At 47.3% G+C, this 22,568-nt stretch overlaps 2 protein-coding genes across 7 annotated transcripts in view; one reads left to right on the top strand and one right to left on the bottom strand.

The window, feature by feature from the left end:
* MEP1B (meprin A subunit beta) overlaps positions 1-22,568 on the bottom strand; it is a 495,370-nt gene that overhangs the window by 393,026 nt on the left and 79,776 nt on the right. The gene's annotated exons all lie outside the window — the stretch shown is intronic.
* Positions 1-22,568, top strand: part of GAREM1 (GRB2 associated regulator of MAPK1 subtype 1) — a 156,715-nt gene that overhangs the window by 112,134 nt on the left and 22,013 nt on the right. For 4 of the 6 annotated variants that reach the window (XM_059707395.1, XM_059707393.1, XM_059707394.1 and 1 more), the window contains 2 exons: positions 10,410-10,540; positions 22,193-22,568. The exon at positions 22,193-22,568 is cut by the window's right edge and continues 794 nt beyond it. In XM_059707395.1, the coding sequence (XP_059563378.1) occupies positions 10,410-10,540; positions 22,193-22,568 (507 nt within the window). Of the gene's footprint in view, positions 1-9,820; positions 9,968-10,409; positions 10,541-22,192 lie in introns of those variants that run through there. The other 2 variants (XM_059707397.1, XM_059707398.1) reach the window with 2 other exon arrangements.

The raw sequence follows: 22,568 nt of genomic DNA on the forward strand, positions 1-22,568 counted from the left end.
GGCCTATACCAGTGATGGCGAACCTTTTGAGCTCGGCGTGTCAGCATTTTGAAAAACCCTAACTTAACTCTGGTGCCGTGTCACATATAGAAATTTTTTGATATTTGCAACCATAGTAAAACAAAGACTTATATTTTTTATATTTATTTTATATATTTAAATGCCATTTAACAAAGAAAAATCAACCAAAAAAATGAGTTCGCGCGTCACCTCTGACACGTGTGTCATAGGTTCGCCATCACTGGCTTATTCCATAGTTCTCTATATTATTTTTTGCTAGCTTTCCTATATCCAAGCTCCATGCACGAAGCCAAGGTGGGTATTAAAATATGAACTGTTCTCACCCCCCATAGATAATGCTGACTATGTTCTCATCGTACTTCTAAGCAACCATTCGTGTTTCTGTACATGGAGTTTCAATCACTTCAGTTTGGGCCCCGAGGTTGAAAACAAAATCCTTTAAAATCAAGGCACTTTTTTTCCTAATGAAAACCACAGCTTGAGCAGCTGCTCGTATGATTGTCTCTGCTCTGTGGCTACACTGGTGTGTGGGAGTTTACTGTCGGGCTGTGGAAAAGGGAGCAAATAAGAAGCCAAGAATGGGGTCATGTTTCAATAGAGAAATAATGGTGGAATGTTCAGCCCTTGAGTGTTTTCCGCACCCTCCCCACACTTTGGACATGTAGCTTGGCTCTCTTTTTCCTCTCTAAATGCTTCCATAAGGCATGAAAGAGAAGCATACATCATCAGAACCACTGTATTGAAAACTCCTGGCCCCCAACTCTGAGCCTATACAGTGCGCCTTTATTTTTGCCTGGAGCTGTAAAATGACAACACAGCTATACGCTCTGTCTGTGTGGTGTAACATCCGCATTTTGTCCATCTGCCTTGGTGTGGTCTGCCTTGCCTTTGTCTGGGTTGAAATCGTGTTTCTCTGTGTATCATGCATTTTGTTTTGCTGATGTCAATTTCTAGGTCTCGTTTTCTTTTTTTAATGCCTTTTCCTACCTCCCTTTCTCCTCATGCTCTCTCCGCTGAGCTCCATTTTTCTAGTCCTTTCTTCCCTCTTCTCTTTTCATAAGATAGGGTTTTAAATTCTACAAATAAAAATTGAAGTCTTATTTTTGCTACTCTTAATTTTTGCCTGGGTAAGTAGATCATTTTATAGTTCCCAAAAAGGACGGTACCTCAAAAGGAATTGCTTTTTACTAATTAGGACCTTGATTTTTTTTTTTTTAAGGTAGGTTTTTTACCCGAACAGAAACAACTGCTTCATCCTGGCAACTAGTCACAAAGGCAGAGACTAAGAAGAAGACCTGGGCTCTGGTTCCACAGAATGGGGTGAATTCTCAGTGACACGTACCCCAAGTTACACTTAAATGTAGACGTGTTTTATCGTTGAATCAACTGCCAGGGTCATTCTGGGGATTAAATGAAACAACCCGAACAGCCCTTCAGCTGTCAGAGGAGAATTCATTGCTAAATGACCCTTCTTCCTACTAACTGTTGTATATTTTTTCAGGAACAGACAAGGCATAGCCAGCTCCTCCCCCTGTTGCCTTCCTCCTGAGGAGGGAGAGGTCAGCCCTGGGTGAAGCAGCGTAGTAAAGGTAGACCTGAGGTCAGCACACGGAAGTGTCCATCCGGGATTTGCGACTGCCCAGAGGCATCTTCCTGCATCTCTGCAGGCTTCGGTTCCTCATTGGTCCAATCTGTATAATCCCCGCCCACTCCACGGACTGTTGAGTGAGGTAGCGTGTGTGTGAAAGCAGGCTGCTGGAGAGATGATGTTTCCTGACATGGCTCTGGTCCAGAGGCTCTGACTCCTCTTCCTTTTCTCTTTTGTCTTTCCACATCTGATTGAGTCTCTTTGTTAAGAAGATGGTCTGCCTGGCCAGTGTGGCTCAGTGGTTGAGCATCAACCTATGAACCAGAAGGTCACAGTTTGATTCCCCATCAGGGCACATGCCCCAATTGTGGGCTCCATCCCCAGTAGGGGGCGTGCAGGAGGCAGATGATCAATGATTCTCTCTCATCATTGATGTTTCTCTCTCACTCCCTCTCCCTTCCTCTCTAAATTCAAAATATATATATATGTTTTGGTGTTTTTTTAAGAAGTTGGTCATTTGGTATGTGAGTCTCTAATTCTTTGTCAGTGCTGGCATTTAACATAATCTGGCTTTCAGAGTCAGGTAGGACCTACCGTCCTTTATGACCGGTTTTTAATTGAACGTAATTGGTAGGCCAGAAGTAAAGGGAACTCACTATACATCCAGGCAAACAGCCATCAACAGGGTAGGTCTTAAATGAGTGTACTCTTAATGTTCGTGCGAAAAGCTATAAACAGAAGCCTCCACGTAAGGTTCCAATTTAAGGGAGAATGAAGTGCTTCAAGAGCCCAGACTTCCCAGCTAAATTTTTTTTAACATTTCCTGACCAATAATCACCCACTCACATATAGTATCATCTAGATCAGTGAAGTTAGAAGCCCTTGGTCAAACGACAGCTATGTCTTCCTCTCTTAGAAATGTAGAGTGGTCCCTGGGTTAGATGAGATTTTTTTTTTATTTGAACCAACCATTAAAAGGTGGACATGTAGCCAAAACCGGTTTGGCTCAGTGGATAGAGCGTCGGCCTGCGGACTGAAGGGTCCCAGGTTCGATTCCGGTCAAGAGCATGTACCTGGGTTGCGGGCACATCCCCAGTGGGAGATGTGCAGGAGGCAGCTGATCGATGTTTCTCTCTCATCGATGTTTCTAACTCTCTATCTCTCCCTTCCTCTCTGTAAAAAATCAATAAAATATATTAAAAAAAAAAAAAGGTGGACATGTTTACATAAAAGCCAGGTTTCCTGCCTCTGGGAATAAGTAGGTATTAGGTCCCCATCTCCACCTTTGTTATCAATTTTACCAATTTATTCAACTTTTGTGGTCACATAAGTATTTGACTTTGAGATTCCAAAAATATATATATTTCTCCTGCTCTAAATAAATACTTGCTCCTCAAGGCAAGTATTTATTTAATTTCTAGTATGGTCTCAAGCTGTGTTGTCAGGGAAACAGCAGACATGATTTCTGCTGTCAAGGCACTTGTGGTCTAGCTAAGAAAACAATACAAAAACCAGTAAAATAAGTAGGGAATGATTAAACATTGACCCCTGGTAATGAATAGCAGTGAAGATCAGCATGGGGTGAGGTCAGGGAAACCTCCTGGATGGTATTGGACTTGAGCTGATGCTTAAATTCATTCCTTCATTCGGCCATCATTGATTTTCCTACTCTGCGTCTTGCACTGTTTAGTGTACAACGATAAATATGTGAACAAATAAGGACAGTAAAACATTATACATGCTTAGATAAAAATCTGTAGATAAATAATGATATCACAAAAGAATGCGGCCAATTATATACCTGAGATAGGAAATTCTTTTATAGAGTAGGTGATGAGTAAATTGATTTTGGATGAATAGATTGACCAAACCTAGGAATAGAGGAGAGGCATTCCAGAAAGTGAGTGCCATCTGAGACGACATAGTTCACCGTGGGTGGATCTGGATGAGTTTCAGCATCCCGGGAGAAAAGTCAGGGCCAGATCTTGGAGGGTCATGTATTCATGAAGAAGTTAAACTTTATAGGAGGTAGAGAGCCACCAGTGGCTTTTAATCAGAGGATGGAAGAGCACACATCCCTAACCCGTTCTTTCCTGCCTCCACCCTGCTGCACCCCAGAGGCTGACCCGTAGGGCTAACTTAGCGGACTCTCATGCCCTTTGATTCCAGTTGAGTTCAGCCAGTGGATAAGTAGTTCCAGCAGGAGATGGGCGGCAAGAGAGAGTGAGGCCAAGGGCTTTCTTCTCCAGGCTTCCTCCCCTGAAGAATCACCAGGGAACAGCTTCACCTCCCTTCAGAAGGTGACCTTATTGAAATACCTTACTCCTTCCAGTAACTAGTCCTTCCCCTGGTCCCTTCAGACCTTTGGTGGTGACAAAATCATCTCTGCACTGTCTTCATCTCTCTTGTGCTTCCCCTACAGCCCACCCATACCATTAGCAGCAGTCCTGTTGTACACAAATCCTCTGCAGATTATTCTCATTTAAAATATGACTTTATTTTGAATGTTCAGCCGTAGGGGAAGAGGATGGTTTCCGGGAATGGAAGTCAAGGGGCAAAGCAATCAACCAGGAAAACTGGCCACAGTGCGAGGTGATGCGGCTGGGAATCTGGAGTTGTGGAGACAGAAAGGAACTGACTGAGGCAGGACGGGGGGCAAAGTGGAACTGACACCAATGGGATGTGAGAGGTTAGGGAAAGGGAGGAGTCAGGGGTGACCACCCCGGTTTCTGACTTGGGTGGCTGCTTGGTTCAAGAAGTATAAAGAGCCCTGACCGGTTTGGCTCAGTGGATAGAGCGTGGGCCTGCGGACTGAAAGGTCCCAGGTTCGATTCCGGCCAAGGGCATGTATGTACCTTGGTTGGGGGCACATCCCCAGTGGGAGGTGTGCAGGAGGCAGCTGATCGATGTTCCTCTCTCATCAATGTTTCTAACTCTCTATCCCTCTCCCTTCCTCTCTGTGAAAAATCAATAAAATGTATTTTTAAAAATTTTTTAAAAAAGAAGTATAAAGAGAAGATTAGTTTGGCATGTGTCAATGTTGAGCTCTTCGTGGGAGAGCCGTTGGAGCACACAGAAGGTATTGGTTAGAGCGATGTGGAATTCAGGAGCGATCTGGCTGGCGGGAAGGCTGGTATATTGTCACCTTATAGGTCAGTGATGGCGAACCCATGACACGCGTGTCAGAGGTGACACGCGAACTCATTTTTTGGGTTGATTTTTCTTTGTTAAATGGCATTTAAATATATAAAATAAATATCAAAAATATAAGTCTCTGTTTTACTATGGTTGCAAATATCAAAAAATGTCTATATGTGACACGGCACCAGAGTTAAGTTAGGGTTTTTCAAAATGCTAACACGCCGAGCTCAAAAGGTTCACCATCACTGTTATAGGAGGTCCTTGAAGCCAAGTTGATAGAGGAGGTCCCCCAGGAGAACTGCGAACGTGGGAGAAGGAACAGAATAAGAGAGGACGGCAGTTGTGCACGGAAGTTAGACTGTCACTAAAAGGATCCATCGTTTTGCACAAACTGAGTAAAGAGCGTGAGCAGAGGCAAAGGGGAGAGAGCGGGTGCCGGCTGCGCACCGGTGGCGGGAAACGTCTGCAGAAGACGAGAGGAGCCACACGTGGATGCGTGGACAGCTACGGCAGACGCCCGGGCGTGGGTTGGGAATGGAGGAGCTTTTATACGTATTTGTCCGGCTAGTCTACCAGCGCGAATGGAACTCTTAGGTCCCCGAGTGCCATGAAGCCCACGCAGGTTGTGTTTCAGGACGAGTGAAGTTGTGATGAAGGCAGAGATGGACCTAAAATCCAAAGCGGTGATTCCATGATGCCGTGATGAGGATCGAAACCAGGACAGTCGCAGTGAGTGCTGAGGGCCACGAGGTTTCAAGGAAAGAACGGGCAAGACTTCGGGGGAAATGAGTCCAGGAGGAGAAAGGTGAAGATGGCCCCAGGATTCCCACCGTAACCTGTTAGCGACCGTGTTCACAGCTGCGACCTTTCTTAGGTTCCATTGCATTTACGATCATTGTGACTCCGAAATTTTCTGATCATTCTGAAGAAGCGGCTAACCAATTAGATGTGACGAAAAATTCCATTTTCCCAATTTCAAAAAATAAGGAAACCATGTGCATGGTGTGAAGTAGCTTGGCTGGTTAGAATATGTGTCCCAGAATGATTTAATTTCGAATCCAGTTTAGTCTGGTTAAGTTCAAAGATAGAATTTCAGAACTGAAATTCTGACACTTGTTCCATATAACCTCAGATGGAGAAATAAATAGAAATGCCACAGATGATTATTATGAAATTCATCATATTTTGGTTGATGATTTCTTTCTGTTCTTTGGCTTAAATTCTGATTCTCTGTGGTTATAGGCTTTGAGGCTCTGTGCTGAGTTTTGTTCTTTCTCTCTCTTTTCTCCCAATTCCACTTCCACTCGCCCTCCTCCCCACCAAATCATAATTTTAGGAACTGATGACAAGGGATGTAAGGAGTCAGATTTTAAAATGGGAAACACTGTGTTGTAATATTTCAAGTTTGTGTTTTTAATTTTTAAATGATGCTTGAGGTGAGTAGAAATTTCAAAAGTTGGTAATAAGAAAATGAACAGAAAATTCACAGAATATAAAATATAAATTGCTTCAGTTTTTAAAAATCAGATCTACCGTTTTGATAAGAATGCCATTAAAACCCCAATGAGATACCATTTTTCACCCAGCAGATTGGCAGTGACATTTTTTTTTTAAAGCGTTAGGAAAGGTATGAGGAAACACATTGGTAGTGGGAATATGAGTGGGCAGAGCGTCTAGAAAAATCAGTTTGGCAATAGCTGTGGCAAATAAAAAAGCACTTACCCTTTGGCCCAGCCATTCCACAGGGAGCCTCGCCCACCGATGTACTTGCACTGGGTACACAAACCCTTCGGTACCGCTCAGCATGTCGCTTCAGCATCACTGGCTGCCAAGGACTGGACCCGACCTGGATGCCCGTGCACAAAGCGCTGGTCACATTCGGTGTGGTGTTTGCACAGTGGGGAGTACGTGCAGCTCTTTAAAAACGAAGCAAATTTTTATGGAACGCTCAAGGAACTACGCAGAAGGCCACTGCTTGCTGTTAAAAGAGCGGCATTGTGTGTGCAGGTAGATAGTATCCAGGACCCTGTCTGCACGGAGGGAGCGGGGAGCAGGGGCTGCCGCTGAGATGTGAGGAGAGCTTGGGAGGAGACTGGAAGGAGACTTCCTTTCCACTCTGAACCCTCTGGGACCGGACATGTCTGGCAGTGGCACATCTCAAGTCCTCTTGAAATCTCTTCCCCTGACTCCAGAAAGGGCAGCCAAGTGGCTCCCCAGCACGGACGGGCCTTCATCCGTTGGTGGGGGAAGCGGGGTGTGCACAAGCCGTTCCAAAGGCTGTGGTTGGTCGGTGCCTTTACAATAACAAGATGCTTACCTCTTAGCTGGCAGTCTGATCCCGCGGACACTGCAGCCTGCGCGCACACAGAAAGGTAGACATACACAAGTACGTGTCAAGGTAAACCTTGAGGATGTGTGCAGGTTCCTGTTCGGGTTTGTTTGCTTTCTGAAAACTCTCAACGGCTTTGTGTTTCCCATGACTTTTGAGAATTGTTCATTTCTTCCCATTTGGAACTGGCCCCGTGGTCTTAAGGTTCCGTTCTTCGAACCAGGTTGCATCTCATTTACACAGTGGACCCGGAACCATCTCAGTTAATGGTGCTGTCCTGTCTCTGGGAGTCCAAAGAACAGAGAAGTGAGAAGAATTCACTGTTCACTGTTTGATAAGCACCTACTTTGTAGGCAGGCTGGGAGCATCCCACTAAATAACACAGACCTGGTCGTGGCGTTCCAGCCTCCCGACGTTCCTTCTTCGTCGCCGGGTTGGCCACGCTCCGCCTGCTGTGCTGTCCTGGTGCCGTTTCTAGTGCTGCTACTTCGTCTTGTTTCTTCATTCGTGCTGGTTCACGCGGCGTCTCCCCACTCCCGACAGGGAGGGACATGCCGGTGGAATAGTGGCGTCCACTTGAGTCGTGGGCCCACAGATGGATCCTACAGGCCTTGGCTCTCATTTGCTTTTTTTTTTTAAATATATTTTTTTATTGATTTCAGAGAGGAAGGGAGAAGGAGAGAGAGAGAGAAACATCAATGATGAGAGAGAATCATTGATCAGCTGCCTCCTGCACGCCCCCTACTGGGGATCGAGCCCACAACCCGGGCATGTGCCCTTGGCCGGAATCGAACCTGGGACCCTTCAGTCCACAGGCTGACGCTCTATCCGCTGAGCCAAGCCGGCTAGGGCAGCATTTGCTTTTTTTTATTTACACACAGGTGGACACTGTGCGGACGGGACGGGGAGCAGTACAACCGTGGCTGTAAGGGAAGGTGGGCCGCAGACTGCGCTCATCTCAGTGAGGATGGGAACCAGGGAAACACAAGTCACAGAGCCCATCTTCGCCACAGCCCGGAACTTATCTCCCACGAACCAGGGGCTGGAACCTCCCAGCCAGTGGCCTGAACTTGCCGGACCCGAACTTGACCTCCTCCGACTCTCCCTGTTCTTCCTCCGTGCCTTGGCGTCATTGCTCTTCTTCTGCATTAGCAAAACTAGTTTCCATGCCTCACTCCTGACAAGCGACCTTTTATTTCTAAGCAAAAAAGCGTGTGCTGCAGGGTAGCCCGCCAGCCTCGGACGGGAGCTGAGAACCGGATGCCCCAGCAGGACCGGGCCTTCGCTTCACGTCGAGTGCATCCACGTTGAGGGAAATCCCTGTGGTGATTCCGAGTGACGCACACACAGGGATGTTTTCTGGATGACGGTTATATCTTGTCCCCGGATGAATTCTGCAGTACAGTTTCGGAAACACAGCACGAAAGCAGTGCAGGAGGGTGCCGATCTTTGCTTTGTAAATACCACCTTGGCTGTATCTAAACTGGACTAGAGGGGCCTGTCGGTGGTGTTGCGTTCGCTCCTGGGGCCCGGGTCCTGCAGCTGGGACGGCTGTCCGTAGAGGCGTTTTCTGAAACCCTCAGCGCTGCTGAAAGACAAGGCCCTCCTCCCTCCATGCGCGGAGTGTGGCGGTGACAGCTCAGAACAGATGTCCCAACGGCCTCCAAGTGCTTTTCTTTGGTGGCTCAGCCTCTGCTGGTCATGAAATGGTCTGTTAAGAAATAAGTTCCCCCGCGTGGGGGGGGGCGGGAATGTGTTATGTCCATTGAGTTCGCATCCTGGCAGGGAGCTGGCTCTTAACGCCTGGATTGTCCCCAAGGTTGGATGGATGTTGTTGGGACGTCCAGGCCGCAGCAGCCACAGAAGAGAGGGTGACACGGTAGCTCAGCATCTCTCCCAGGGTGCCTCGCGTGGACTCACCGGAGAGTGGCGTGGCCTTTTATAGAAGAAGAGGGGCTCAGTGCAAGGTGCTAGGAAGGTGATCTTGTAAACTATGGGGAGAGAAGGTGGGTGTCCCTGTCTGCTGGAGGTTTGCATGGTTCTCCTTGTAAAACCCACTTTGCAGTTCACACTTGATGTCAGACTCCCACTGAAGGGGAAACTTCCATTCTCAGATAAACAGGGTCGGCTTAGTTTGTGGTCTCAGGGGCCTTACACGAGACCTCGGCATAACTGTTCAGGGGTGTTGGCGTGGAGGCCTGGTCATCTTCACTTCTGACGTCTGTCTGCTTGTCCCCACCGTCATCCATACTGTCCACTGCTTCCGAGGGACAGGTCAGCAAAGGGTGTGGCCCGAGGGCCAAACCCGACCCGCTGCCTGTTTCTGTAAATAAAGTTGGATCGGTGCGCAGCTGGTCCACCGTGTTTACACATCGTCGGCGGCAGCTTTCGAGAACTAAGCGAATTGAGTAGTTGTGACAGAGACTGTTTAGCCCACAAAACCTAAAATATTTACAGAATTAGTTTGCCAACCCTGCACGTTAGAAGTCACAGAGAGCCCAGCCCGTGTGGCTCGGTGGTTGAGCTTCGACCTGTGAACCAGGAGGTCACGGTTTGATTCCCGGTCGGGGCACATGCTCGAGTTACGTAGGGGGCATGCAAGAGGCAGCCGATCAAAGATTCTTTCTCATCACTGATGCTTCTCTCTCTCTTCTTCTCCCTTTCTCTCTGAAATCAATAAAAAATATTTTTTTAAAAAGAAGGAAGCCACTTGCTGCAAGTGCTCGTTCGTTAGAAGGAGGCGCACCCCCCTGCACCCCTCCAGCCTCTGTGCACAGGCTTCGTGCCCGCCCACAGCAGATCCCGGTTATAGCGGCTCGGGAGTCCCCCACCGCCTACGCGGAGTTGAAACCAGGGAAACCTGTGAGAGCTGAGGGTCCACAGGATAGGTCGGTGTTACTTGTGAATGTTTGGGACACGCATCTAAAAAATTAGCCCCCTAAGCCGCGCGGCCTTGGTTTTAGAATATGACGTGTCTGGGTTATCACCGCGAAATGACAACATGACTTCCTGTGACAAACAAAATGAGCCACACGGAGTAAGTTTTTACTCTGAGGTCAGATTGCAAGTGAGCATCCATTCAGTTTGATGTTGGTCCTCTGGTAATGAACTCTGAATATAAGCAAAGAAAAAAGTACACGTCTGTGCTCGTTTTCAAGCTGGTGTTTAAGAAAACCTGCCGTGGCCTTTTTTACTTTGTTTTTTTATGATAACGATCAGATGCCTTGGACAAGAAGAGTGGGTGGGAATAGGGAAAGGGGATGCCATCACCACGGGGACAGCGGTCCCCCGTAAACATCTCACCTCTCTTCTGTTTATCATGTATTTCAGGCCAATTCAAGCTGCTGGAACAGGACCGAGATATAAAGGAGCCAGTGCAATATTTCAACAGCGTGGAGGAGGTGGCCAAAGCGTTCCCTGAACGCGTGTACGTCATGGAGGAAATAACGTTCAACGTGAAGGTAGCTTTGGAAGAACCAAATATTTATCCTCACTAAATAGCCTGCAGGCCATCATGTGCCCATCTGGGCCTCACAGGGAAAGGTCCATCTTCTTGTGAGGTGGACCTTGTCCTAGGAGGTGTCAGGGGCCAAAACTGGTCTTTGAAGAATTGCTTTTGCTGTAGCTGACCGGATGCCCAGACGGGTAACGACGCTGCATTAGCCCTATCGTTTGCTAAACTGTTAAGGCAGCTCAGAGGTTGTCTTTTTCTCATTTGGACTTTATTCCCTGATGTGTAATCGTTGTTTGGCCAGATCTCCTATAAGGCTGATATTCCACTTGCAGGAGCTAGTAAAAGGCATAAGACCCAGCCGGCCAGGCTCAGTGGTTGAGCGTCGAGCTATGAACCAGCAGGTCACAGTTCGATTCCCAGTCAAGGCACAAGCCCAGGTTGTGGGCTCGATCCCCAGTGAGGGGTGTGCAGGAGGCAGCCGATCAATGATTCTCTCTCATCATTGATATGTTTCTCTGTCTCTCTTCCTCTCTGAAATCAATAGCAATATTCTTGTGAAAGAATCATACGAAGGATCTAATGCCGTTCACTTATTTAAAGAGAGAGACTTCAGAGCACAGTCTGGGATCGGCATATGTTCCTTCCATTTCTCAGAGACTGCCCGTATCAGGACACACGGGGAATTGATGTCTAGGGTGTTGCCAACGGGAATTGACTGGTCCTTGCTCATCAGAGAAAAGCTAAATGGTGTTTATGGCGCTGCGTTCCTTTTGCATGTGGAAAGGGACTAACCAGAGAAGCCATGGCTGCAACAAGGTGCAACCTTATTGCCTACAGGTCCTCTGCATTGTCCTCAGCCGCATGGCATTCACAGAGACACTAAGACATCTTAGAAAGTGTTCACACTGACAAGAGTTTCTGTTGAACCTCATTTCCGCGAGAAGTCCGACTGAGTCCCGTCCTCTGAACATGTCGAGATTTAGAGGGCAAGATGCGTTTTTCTTAGCAATTCACTCTCTGTGACAGACAGACTGCGTGCGTGGTAGCTTAGCCCAAGAATGCAACGGTGTCTTTGGGGGTGAATCACTCCACCCTCGCTTCTCAGGAAAGAGGGGCGTGCTCAAACCAGCCTCCTTCCTGGAGAAGTGGTTCTGTCCATTCATTGACTAAGCTAAGTCATTCTCTTCCAGCTCTAAAATACAGCTGCTGTAGTCTACTTTCTCTACTTTTACTATTAAAACTGGTGAGATTTTGCGTGGCCCGTTCAACTTGTATTCAAGACACTTGTGTTCATTTACATTGAAGATCTGTGAGAACACATTCATTTTTTATCTTACCCACAGTCGTTGGCCAGAAGTTAATCAAATCCTATCCCATGAGTGCCTTGATATGATTTAAATGTCCCCTTAAAACTTATATTTAGAATTACCTAAATGGGAAAGAAAATCATTTGGAAAGGAAAGCTAATAATTTTAAACCCTTTTCTGAAAATATTTCATGGATCAACACTAATAAAAGAGAAAAATGGTAATTGGCGTACGAGCTACCCTTTTCATTGGCTAATCAGGGCTATATGCAAATTAACTGACAACTAAGATTGGCAGTTAACTGCCAACAAGATGGCGGTTAATTTGCATATGTAGGCACAATGCAGGGAGGCGAAAGGGAAAGCAGGAAGAAGCCCCCTGCCACTGACAGTGATCGGAAACCCAGGGGGGAGCTAAGACCCCTGGGGCCGCCTTTGCCCTGCCCCCCAGCCATGATCGGAGAATCAGATGCCTTTTCCGCCCTGGCCAGTGATAGCAGTAAGTAGGGGTGGAGCCAGCGATGGGAGCTGGGCATGGTCGAAGCTGGCAGTCCCAGGAACTAGGGGCCCCTTGCCTGGGCCTAAAGTGAAGCCCACGATCGTGGGGCCGCTGCAGCTGCGGGTCCTCGCTGCCCGGGCCGGACGCCTAGGCCAGAGGCGTCAGGCCTGGGCAAGGGGCCGATCCTGCAATTGGAGGGTGATGGGGGTCAACGCCTGAGGGCTCCCAGTATGTGAGAGGGGGCAGGCTGGGCTGAGGGACACTACCCCACACACACACCCAGTGCACGAATTTCGTGCACCGGGCCCCTAGTTTTAAAATAAAAGATTTAGAATTAAAACATGAGCCTGGCCAGCGTGGCTCACTGGTTGAGCATCTACCTATGAACCAGGAGGTCACGGTTCGATTCCCCGTCAGGGCACATGTCCGGGTTGCGGGCTCCACCCCCAGTGTAGGGCGTGCAGGGAGGCAGCCGATCAATGATTCTCTCTCGTCATTGATGTTTCTATCCCTCTCTCCTTCTCCCTTCCTCTCTGAAATCAATAAAAATATTTTTTAAAAGAGTAAAATGATAAAATATTATCAGTGATCAGCAGGGTGGAAGTTTGCAGACATTGAGTGTTTATAATCATTGAATTTGAGGCCTTCCTTGTTGCCTCGTCCTACTCCTTTTGACACATATGAACAGTAGGAAACAGATGTTAGCTGGCTTCATTGATTCACAAGAAGCCACAGAGCTCCTCAGCAGCCGAGCCAGGTCTCCGAACTCCATCCAGCCCCCTTCCCGCTCCCTCCCATTCTCTCTGTGGGTTTGAGATCAGGCTGGCGATTGGGATCCGAACACCCGTTCACAGTGACACAAGAGCTTGCACACTTAGTTCGTTTTCCATCTAAATAAGTGTTTCCAATAATTGTTACCTAACCAGATCCTTTTGTTTTTGTATTTCTGATACACAGGATTTGGTGGCTTTTATGAATGTGATGCGTGCAGATTTGTACACCTTATTCCATACCAGAGTATCATACCAATATTTTAAAAATAAAATCCTACACGTTAACTTGATGTTTTGTCTCTATTGGCATCAGTGTAGTTTCTGATTAGGTTAACCTGTGTCAGGATGAACCCCTTCAAAAATACTGCTGTAAAGTATTAGCCCGGAATATTAACCCGTATTAACAGAGAAACAAGACTAGAGGTGGGTCTTTGCTTTGTTAAAGAGACACTGAGGGGGCGGACGTGCTTCGCTGAATACAGAAGCAAAAGTTCTGAAGTTGAATAGAATTCATGATGCTGAGTTTGGGGATTTTTTCCCCCCAAGGCTTTCGAGTTACTGGAAACCAGCCTCCTTTCCGCCCCCTGCCCCCGCCCCTCGACTTGCCCCGCGCCCCACCCCCCACCCCCCACCCCCACCCCGTCATGGACTTGAGGCAATCTGCGGGCCTTTTCACTTAACATATTAGTTCCCCTCCAGTGCTGAGAAGTTCCCCTTCGGCCAACTAGTTAGGCTGTCTCTTGTTTCCCTGCACGTAGCAGTTAACAAATTCAACATATGTCCTGGTACTTTCTTGACTCACTTCCACAGAGCAAACTGCAGGCGAGGCCTTGAGAATCCATTCCCGGGGAGGCCCGCGGCTGCTGGTGGTTCTGCTCTTGTCCTAATTGCTCGCCTCTCTGACCCTGTTTGTCTTCTCAAAGGCACACGCAGCTCACCGGCAGCCTTCTCTCCGGGCCACCGGCCGTTCCCCGGTCGCCCTGTGAAGTCACACGGGGCAATGGTGCTGAAACGTGGGTTGCTCTTCGGGGAGTTGTTTGTTTTGTTGTTTTGTTTTAAGAGTAGATCGTAACCATCATCCTAGTTTAAAATATGTCCCTAGGCGTTCGGAAAAGGACCCTCCTGGGGGTGGGAGATGATGATGAGGCCCGAGGGGTGGGGTCCCTGTGAGTGTGAACAGAACGGGGCTGGGTCGCCTTGGAGCCTGAGTCGCTCTGGACCGCCAGCTCGGGGGTGGCTGTGAATTTGAACAGAAAATCCCGTCCAAAATGACTGTCATTTCCATTCAGTTTCTTAAAATGTATTGCAGTTCTCTGCCATCTTCAAGAGAAGGATTTGAGCAACACGTAACCCTCACTCTCGCCTCCTGAGGCTTCTGCCTTTCTGTGGAGCGGCCCTCCCACCCAGGGGGTGGTCGGTGGCCTCCCTGAAGTGCTTTTTGTCTGTTGCCCTGTGTTTGTTGGGACACGTGCCTCAGCGTCTGTCTGTCTAGTTTTCATTTTCCCTTCCAGCCCCCTGCGGGCGGAAGCTGGTAGCCACGTGGGACAGAACTGTAATGAGAGGGGAGCAGCACGCCCAGTGAGGGGGGTCCTTCAAGGTTTCCTCCGAGCCCGGCAGCAGCCACTGCTCAGAGGCCTGTGAGCTCACCGCCCCCTCTCGGCTCTGCAGCCGGGCACCCCCGACCGCCGGCCCGGGAGGCGCTGGTTCTCAGAAACGCCGCACCTGGCGCGTTCGTGGCTGTGTGTGCGCACATCGTGGGTGGACGTGCACAAGCCTGATGGGTGGCCTGCTGCGCACCTGGGCTGCAGGCCTCGACAGCATGTTACTGTACAAGACAACACGAGGCTAAATCAAGCACAGAGAAGGGATGTAATCAAGAGAGGTGGTAGGCAACAATAAGAACTATCGTATAGTAAATATATATTTAAGTAAAAATCTCTAGTAGAGTAAAAGCCATCGGCATTTATTGTCATTATCGAGGATAATGGACTGTACCTAAGTGTACGTGCTATAATTTTATACGCCTGGCAGTGCGGGAGGTTTGTTACACCAGCCTCGCCAAAAACACCTGAGCGATAAGTTGCGCTAGGAAGTTACAACAGCGCTGAGGTCACTAGGCCAGTGGTAGGCAAACTGCAGCTCGCAAGCCACATGCGGCTCTTTGGCCCCTTCAGTGTGGCCCTTCCACAAAATACTGACTTCTGCGCATGGTCCGCGAAGTTTCAATCGCACTGTACGTGCGCGCCCGCACCTGGTATTTTGTGGAAGAGCCACACTGAAGGGGCCAAAGAACCGCATGTGGCTGGCGAGCCGCGATTTGCCAGCCACAGCACTAGGCAATAGGGATTTTTTAGCTCCATCATAATCTTGTGGGCCACTGTCATATATGCCATTCACCGTCATACATGCCATCCACTGTCATACATGCCACCCACCGTCATACATGTCATCCACCGTCATACATGTCACCCACCATCATGCATGCCATCCACCGCCATACATGCCACCCACCGTCATACATGCCATCCACCCTCATACATGCCACCCACCGTCATGCATGTCATCCACCCTCATACATGCCACCCACCGTCATACAAGCCACCCACCGTCATACATGCCACCCACCGTCATACATGCCATCCACCGTCATGCATGCCACCCACCGTCATGCATGCCACCCACTGTCATACATGCCACCCACCATCATACATGCCATCCACCATCATGCATGCCACCCACCGTCATGCATGCCACCCACCGTCATGCATGCCATCCACTGTTGCCTGACACTTCTTTATATGGTGCAGGGCTGTACTCACACAGAGATCAGAAATTACCATTTGCTCTGCAACCTGAATTTTGCTGTGCACGGATGAATTTTAAACATTAAAAGTGAATGAATCTAGAGGTAGCCCATTTTGACTTTGTAAGTTCCAACTTCCTTAGGATGAGCCAGATGTCATTTATTTTTAAGATTCGTTCCGGATGGTAAATTGGATACAAGTGTGAGGGTAATTATTTCAGGGTCTGAAGGCAGGCGGGTGCTTCTTGTGCCATCTGAGATGTGAGGCCTCTGGAAACCTCCCCACGGCACGTCCCCTGGTGCGCATCACAAATTAGGTCGTCGCCATGTACTTGCCATCCTTGCCCTCTTTCCTGTTGTTGTTTTTTTTAAAAAAAAAAAAAAAAGACACTCGAGGTTGTCATTTACTGACCTCTTTGTGCGCTTTCTCATTTTCTGCCATTTTCCCAAAGGAAAGAGTTATAACATTGGAGTTTGGGGAGCAATGTGCTAATATTAATTAAATATTCTCTATTTAATTTGTACATCAATCAGATCAATCCTGATTTTTTTTTTTTATCCAAGAGCTGAAATTTTAACCTCTGTGATATAGTTGATCTTTAGAACAACTATTTTTAGAGAAAAGATTGCCTATAGCCAGAACCATCAGGGGGAGAGAGAGAGAGAGAGAGAGAGAGAGAGAGAGAGAGAGAGAGAGAGAGAGAGAGAGAGAGAGAGAAAGGGAGAGAGAAAGTTTACATCAGTGTTTTACAATGTTGCTTGACTATGGGCTGTTACTTCTGAATGGTATTGTGAATAGTAAAACCCTGATCGTTTCCTGGATTAGACCTATTAGAGTTGTTTGGATAACACACTCCGAATTACTTCCTCTCAGGAAACATTGAAACTGGGACTGTTATCCAGGCACGCATACCAGAGCACTTAGACAGAACACATTGTTTCTCTGGCTATTAAAAGAGAAATAAAGAGGAAGGGAATTATGCAAATAAATCACATCTGTAGAAACCAGAGGAGACTATTTGGCGCAGCTGCCAAAGGAAGAACGTTTCCTCATGAGCTTCTTTATCTGTCACCGGCAGCGACCACAGGATCGGTGGGTCTGTGAGTCTCATCGTTTATGCAGAGCTAACTGCTCGCATCGACGATGACATCAGAGTGGGGAGCGTGGCACTACGGACTGCACTCACACATGCCACACATGTTTATGTACGGGGGCAGGAAAGCTTCCCCCAGAAGTACACACGTACGTGGAAGTGGTGACAAAACTGCTGAATTTGCCCAGGGAGTGGCATTTAGAAAAGATCGTTTTGATCCGTTTACTGTATGCACATACTGCCTGCTCTGTATCTCAGAAGCTGTGTAGACGTTCGCTTTCCGTCCATTTGGTATGTGCTACTCAGTGGTCCTATAATGGGTTCATTCTGGAAGGAGTGTGTTTGTAAAGGGAAATTAGGGAAATTATAGTATCAACTTAAAGAGCTAAATAACACGTCGTTATTTCTGCGTACTTGAGAAACGCTGTTGGTTCCTGTGAACTGGAACTAGTTTGGTGTTGGAGAGAGTGAACGTGTGTGTTTCTCAAATCTCATGAGAACCCTGCCTCTCAGCATGCCTGTCTCCGTCCTGATCCAAATGGACGAACTGCCAAGTTTTCTGTAGAAGTTCCATGAAAAGGAAGGGGAGCGGTGCAGCTGAGCATCTTGGAGACCAGCACATTCCCTTCCTTTGAGATGCCACAATAATGATGTTTCAGGCCCTATTCTGACAAGTTTTATTCTGGGGTAACACAGTCAATTAAAATGTTTGATTTTAATCTCGCAGGCTTCCCGGATTGCGAGAGGGCACAGGGCAGGCCGAGAGACCCACTGGTGCACAGTCTGGGGCCAGGGAAGAACACAGGAGGTTGGCCAGCCAGGGAGGGCTCGCAAGAGGGCTCTGGGGCATGTCCTGCCCGTCTCGCTCAGTCCCTGTCGGTTGGACCTCAGCAGCAAGCTAACCTACCTGTCAGAGCATCTGCCCCCTGGTGGTCAATGTACATCATAGCAACTGGTCAACCAGTTGACTGCCTGCCCCCTGGTGGTCAGTGCACATCATAGCGAGTGGTTGGACAGCCTTAGCATATCATTAGCATACTAGGGAAAGGAAGCTGGGCATTGCTATGCAATGACATTACCCGGCGCCCACAGCCACCGTTTCTAGGCTGGGCTGGGGGCCACATTTTGCACCATGGGGTCTTGGCGGCGTTGGCTGCGATTTGGTGGGCTGTGGCTCCGGGGTGGTGGCGGGGCCTGTGTCCCACTTGGGGGAAGCCGAGTGTTGCTTTGTGGGCGCCAGGTCCACGGTGCCATTTCTCTGTAAATGGCCAGTGCGTGTCATGGCAGCTCCTGTGTTGAGCGTGTTCCCCCTTATGGTCAGTGTGCATCATAGCTACCAGTCAGATGGATGTACACTTAGCCCTTTATATATATAGATTATGCTTTGATTGGTTGAATGGACAACTTAGCATATTAGGCTTTTATTATATAGGATATATATAAAAGCCTAAGCAACCAACCAGTCAACTGGTCGCTATGATGTGCACTGACCACCAGGGGGCAGACGCTCAACACAAGACCTGCCCCCTGGTGGTCAGTGCGCTCCCACAGCCAACCTCCTGCAGCCGGCCAACCTCCCATGGTCCTTCCTCCCCCACCCCCCCTCCCCGGCAGGCCGGCCCCTATCGGCCCCGATTGCCGGCCAGGCCGAGGGACCACACCCGTGCACGAATTCGTGCACCAGGCCTCTAGTTATTAATAAAAGTAATAATAATAGTCACTATTTATTAAGAGCATACATTGATTCAGCCTGCAGAGTAGATGATGATATTCCCTTTTTACAGATGAGACTGAGGTTCAAAAAAGTAAAACACTTCGTGTGAGGTCACCTCACCATAAAGGCAGGATTCAAACTCGTCTTGTACTTCAGTTAATACTACTGTACCGTTAATATATTGTTCCAATTAATTTCCAAAGGCCATAGTTCTTTCCATTTATCTATATCAGGGCCAGCAGACTTTTTCTGTAAGGAGATAAGAGTAACTATTTTAGAGTTTGTGGGCTATATAGTCATTGTTGCAGCGACTCAACACTGTCATAGAGTGAAAGCAGCTGTAGGCTCTACGTAAATGAGTGGGCATAGCTGAGTCCTAATAAAACTTTATTTACAAAGTTAGGTGATAAATGTAATGTAAGATTGGGACCCTGGACAGTAGTTTGTTGACCTCTGATCTATATCTTGTAAGTTTAATGAGATGCTAGCTGACAATAAAAGCCTTCAGGATAACCCAAAAGTTAGAATTAATAGCAAACAAATCTTTATAAGGATTCTTGGTGACCAAAGAATCCTTAAAATACAGTAACTGAAAAACCTTGAAGCTGCAGGTGCTGCAGGAAAAGAGCCAGCCTTCAAATGTGCCAAATACTGTCATTTATGAATTATTCATTAGCTTTAAAGTGACCTCACTTGTATTCTTCAGAACTGTCAAGACTGTAGCAAACAAGGACCAAATGCGATGTGGTATGCTGGTTTGATCCTAGAGCAGAAAAAAAGGACATGAAAGGAAAAAATTATTAGTGAAATCCAAGCAAAGCTTGTCGCGGAGTTAACAGTCTTGTGTCGATGTTAGTGTCTTAGTTTTGATAATGCACCAGGGTTATGTACGATGTGGGCAGGAGAACTATGCGAAGGGTATACAGGAACTCTCTTACTACCTTTACAACTTTCCTGCAAATCCACAATTATCTAAACTAATAAAAGGGTAATATACTAATTAGATTGGACATCTTCTGGACATTCATCCGGATGTCCTTCTGGAGAAAGCCACAGTGGTAGGGCCAAGGCAGAGATGGTTAGGGGCGGTCAGGCCAGCAGGGGAGAGCAGTTAGGAGTGACCAGGCCGGCAGAGGAGGGCAGTTAGGGGCGACCAGGCCGGCAGAGGAAGGCAGTTAGGGGCAACCAGACCAGCAGGCCAAGGTGGTTAAAGGTAATCAGGCAGGCAGGGGAGAAGTTAGGGGCATCAGGCTGGCAGGCAGAGGGGTAGGGGTGATCAGGTAGGCAGGCAGAGTGGTCAGGGGTGATCAGGCAGGCAGGCAGGTGAGTGGTTAGGAGCCAGTGGTCCTGGATTGTGAGAGGGATGTCCAACTGCTGGTTTAGACATCTGCTGGTTTAGTCGGACATCCCCCAGGGATCCCGGATTGGAGAGGGTGCAGGCCAGGCTGAGGGACGCCCCCTCTTCCCATACATGAATTTTGTGCACCGGGCCTCTAGTTTCAAATAAAAAGCTAACATACATTTATTTATTTATTTATTGACAATACCTAAACTTACTCCAGTGTAGAGAAGCCCAGGATCTATGTGAGGGCAAGGTGAATGCTGAGTCTGAAAGTAAGCCCAGTTAAGTTGAGACCTTAGTTTTAAAAATTATACTTAACTTTGAGTCCATTGACTCACCAAAAGTGGACTTTAAACCTTTGGAGCCTCAATTGCCATTGAAACGATATGGTGCTGCTATTCGTGCACTGATAATGCCTCCTGTAGAGAAATTAACTGCTCTATGAAGACAACAGAGCTGTTTTTATGGCACGAATGTGGACTGAGAGTCGGCTTGTTCCAAAGGTTAAGATTATGCAGAGATGAGCAAGAAGAGTGGAGCGGGTGAGAGATCATTTACAAAGAGTGTTACCACCCAGCTTCCTAAACACGGACTGATGGTACTGCTCAGTAAGCGATATGAACACGATCAGCCACTCTTCCCAGGTGCCTTTTTATTTACGTAAGAGAAGAAAGTCGATTTTAGGCTTCATGTAAGCCTGATACTAAAACCTTCTAAAGATAACATAATAGGATGATAGACTAATGTCACCTGCAAGAGACATAAATCACAGATCAAATATTACCAGAGAATTGTGCAATAGAGCTTTAACAGCATGATAATGTGGGGGTTATTTCAGGCATGTAGGGTTGTTTCAATATTTGGGAATCTGCTATTATAACAGTAGTGCATTAAAATTTTTAAAGTAAGCATATAGCCATCTTATTGAATACAGAAACAGCATTTGATTTTTTTTTTATTTTTATTTCTTTGGAGAAACTTAGAGAATTGAAAAGACACATTACTATGATTTTAAGAAACTCATCTCAGCCCTGGCCAGGAGGCTTAGTTAATTGGAGCATCATCCTGTACACCAAAAGGTTGAGGGTTCGATTCCCAGTCAAGGCACATACATGGGTTGTGAGCTCAATCCCCAGTAGGAGGCAGCCAATAGATGATGTTTCTTCCCTCTATCCCTGCCCCTTCCTCTCTCTCTAAAATCAATAAAAACATATTTTTTTAAAAGTTCATTGCAGTGCTAATTTTAATGCTAAACATTAGGAAAACTCATTAACAATAAGGAACTGGTCAAAGAAACTAATGCATACCATATATAATGGCCTATGTTACTTCAATATTATAATTGATGGTATATATGTATACATGGGAAGATGAATAAATTATAGTGAGAAACTCAGGAACAAAATTGTGCGCATGTGTATTTATATCTCTGAGGTAATTTGATACATTTCATTTTTTAATTTCTACTCATGTAAAATTGCTAACATAGATTATTTTTAGTGGTAAGACTGTATCAACTTTGTTCATTTTTATATTTCTTCCAATGAGCATCTGTCCCAATTCCAATTTTAGAAAATTTAGGAAAATTTTAATCGTTTTTAATAAAGGACTTTTTAAATTTACTCCACCCCTCTCATTGAAAAAAAAAATGAATTTTCTATAGTGGTTGTTTATGAAAGCAATTTTTATAACTGGAAAAAGATATCATAAAAATATTTTTTAAATATATTAATGTCCCAAAATAAGGATCCATCTGATAGGCTGCTACACAGGGAAAGCAGCTGGGAGGAGAGGGAGCAAACCATTCGCCATAGCTCCCCGTGACTTCGGCTCGTGGGTTCGTTTCCTTTTGTCTTATTCCTCTATATTTCCCACGTTCACTAGTGCACAGATTTCCTTTTTCTTCCGAACAAAGTGTACTTTTAAAAGCCTAAACTAACGTCATCTTGTGATCGTCAGCCACATAAATATTATTTTTTAAATAATAAATTTGGTGCTACCCAAAACCACTATTTTCCCTTTGTGCGCGCACGAAAGCGCCTGCGCCTGCGCGTCTCCGGAGGCAGGCTCTGCTGCCCGGGGTGCCGGGGCGACCGGAAGCTAACCTGCCGTGTGCTTGACCTTGCAGGTGGCCTCGGGGGAATGCAACGAGGACACGGAGGTGTACAACATCACCCTGTGCACCGGCGACGAGCTCACGCTCATGGGGCAGGCGGAGATCCTGTACGCGAAGACCTTCAAGGAGAGGTCGCGGCTCAACACCATCTTCAAGAAGATCGGGAAGCTCAACTCCATCGGCAAGCTGGGCAAGGGCAAGATGCCCTGCCTCATCTGCATGAACCACCGCACCAACGAGAGCCTCAGCCTGCCCTTCCAGTGCAAGGGCCGCTTCAGCACGCGCAGCCCCCTGGAGCTGCAGATGCAGGAGGGCGAGCACACCATCCGCCACATCGTGGAGAAGACGCGGCTGCCCGTGAACGTGACCGTGCCCAGCCCGCCGCCCC

This window comes from Myotis daubentonii, chromosome 8 (genome assembly GCF_963259705.1).
Source record: "Myotis daubentonii chromosome 8, mMyoDau2.1, whole genome shotgun sequence".
NCBI lineage: Eukaryota > Metazoa > Chordata > Mammalia > Chiroptera > Vespertilionidae > Myotis > Myotis daubentonii.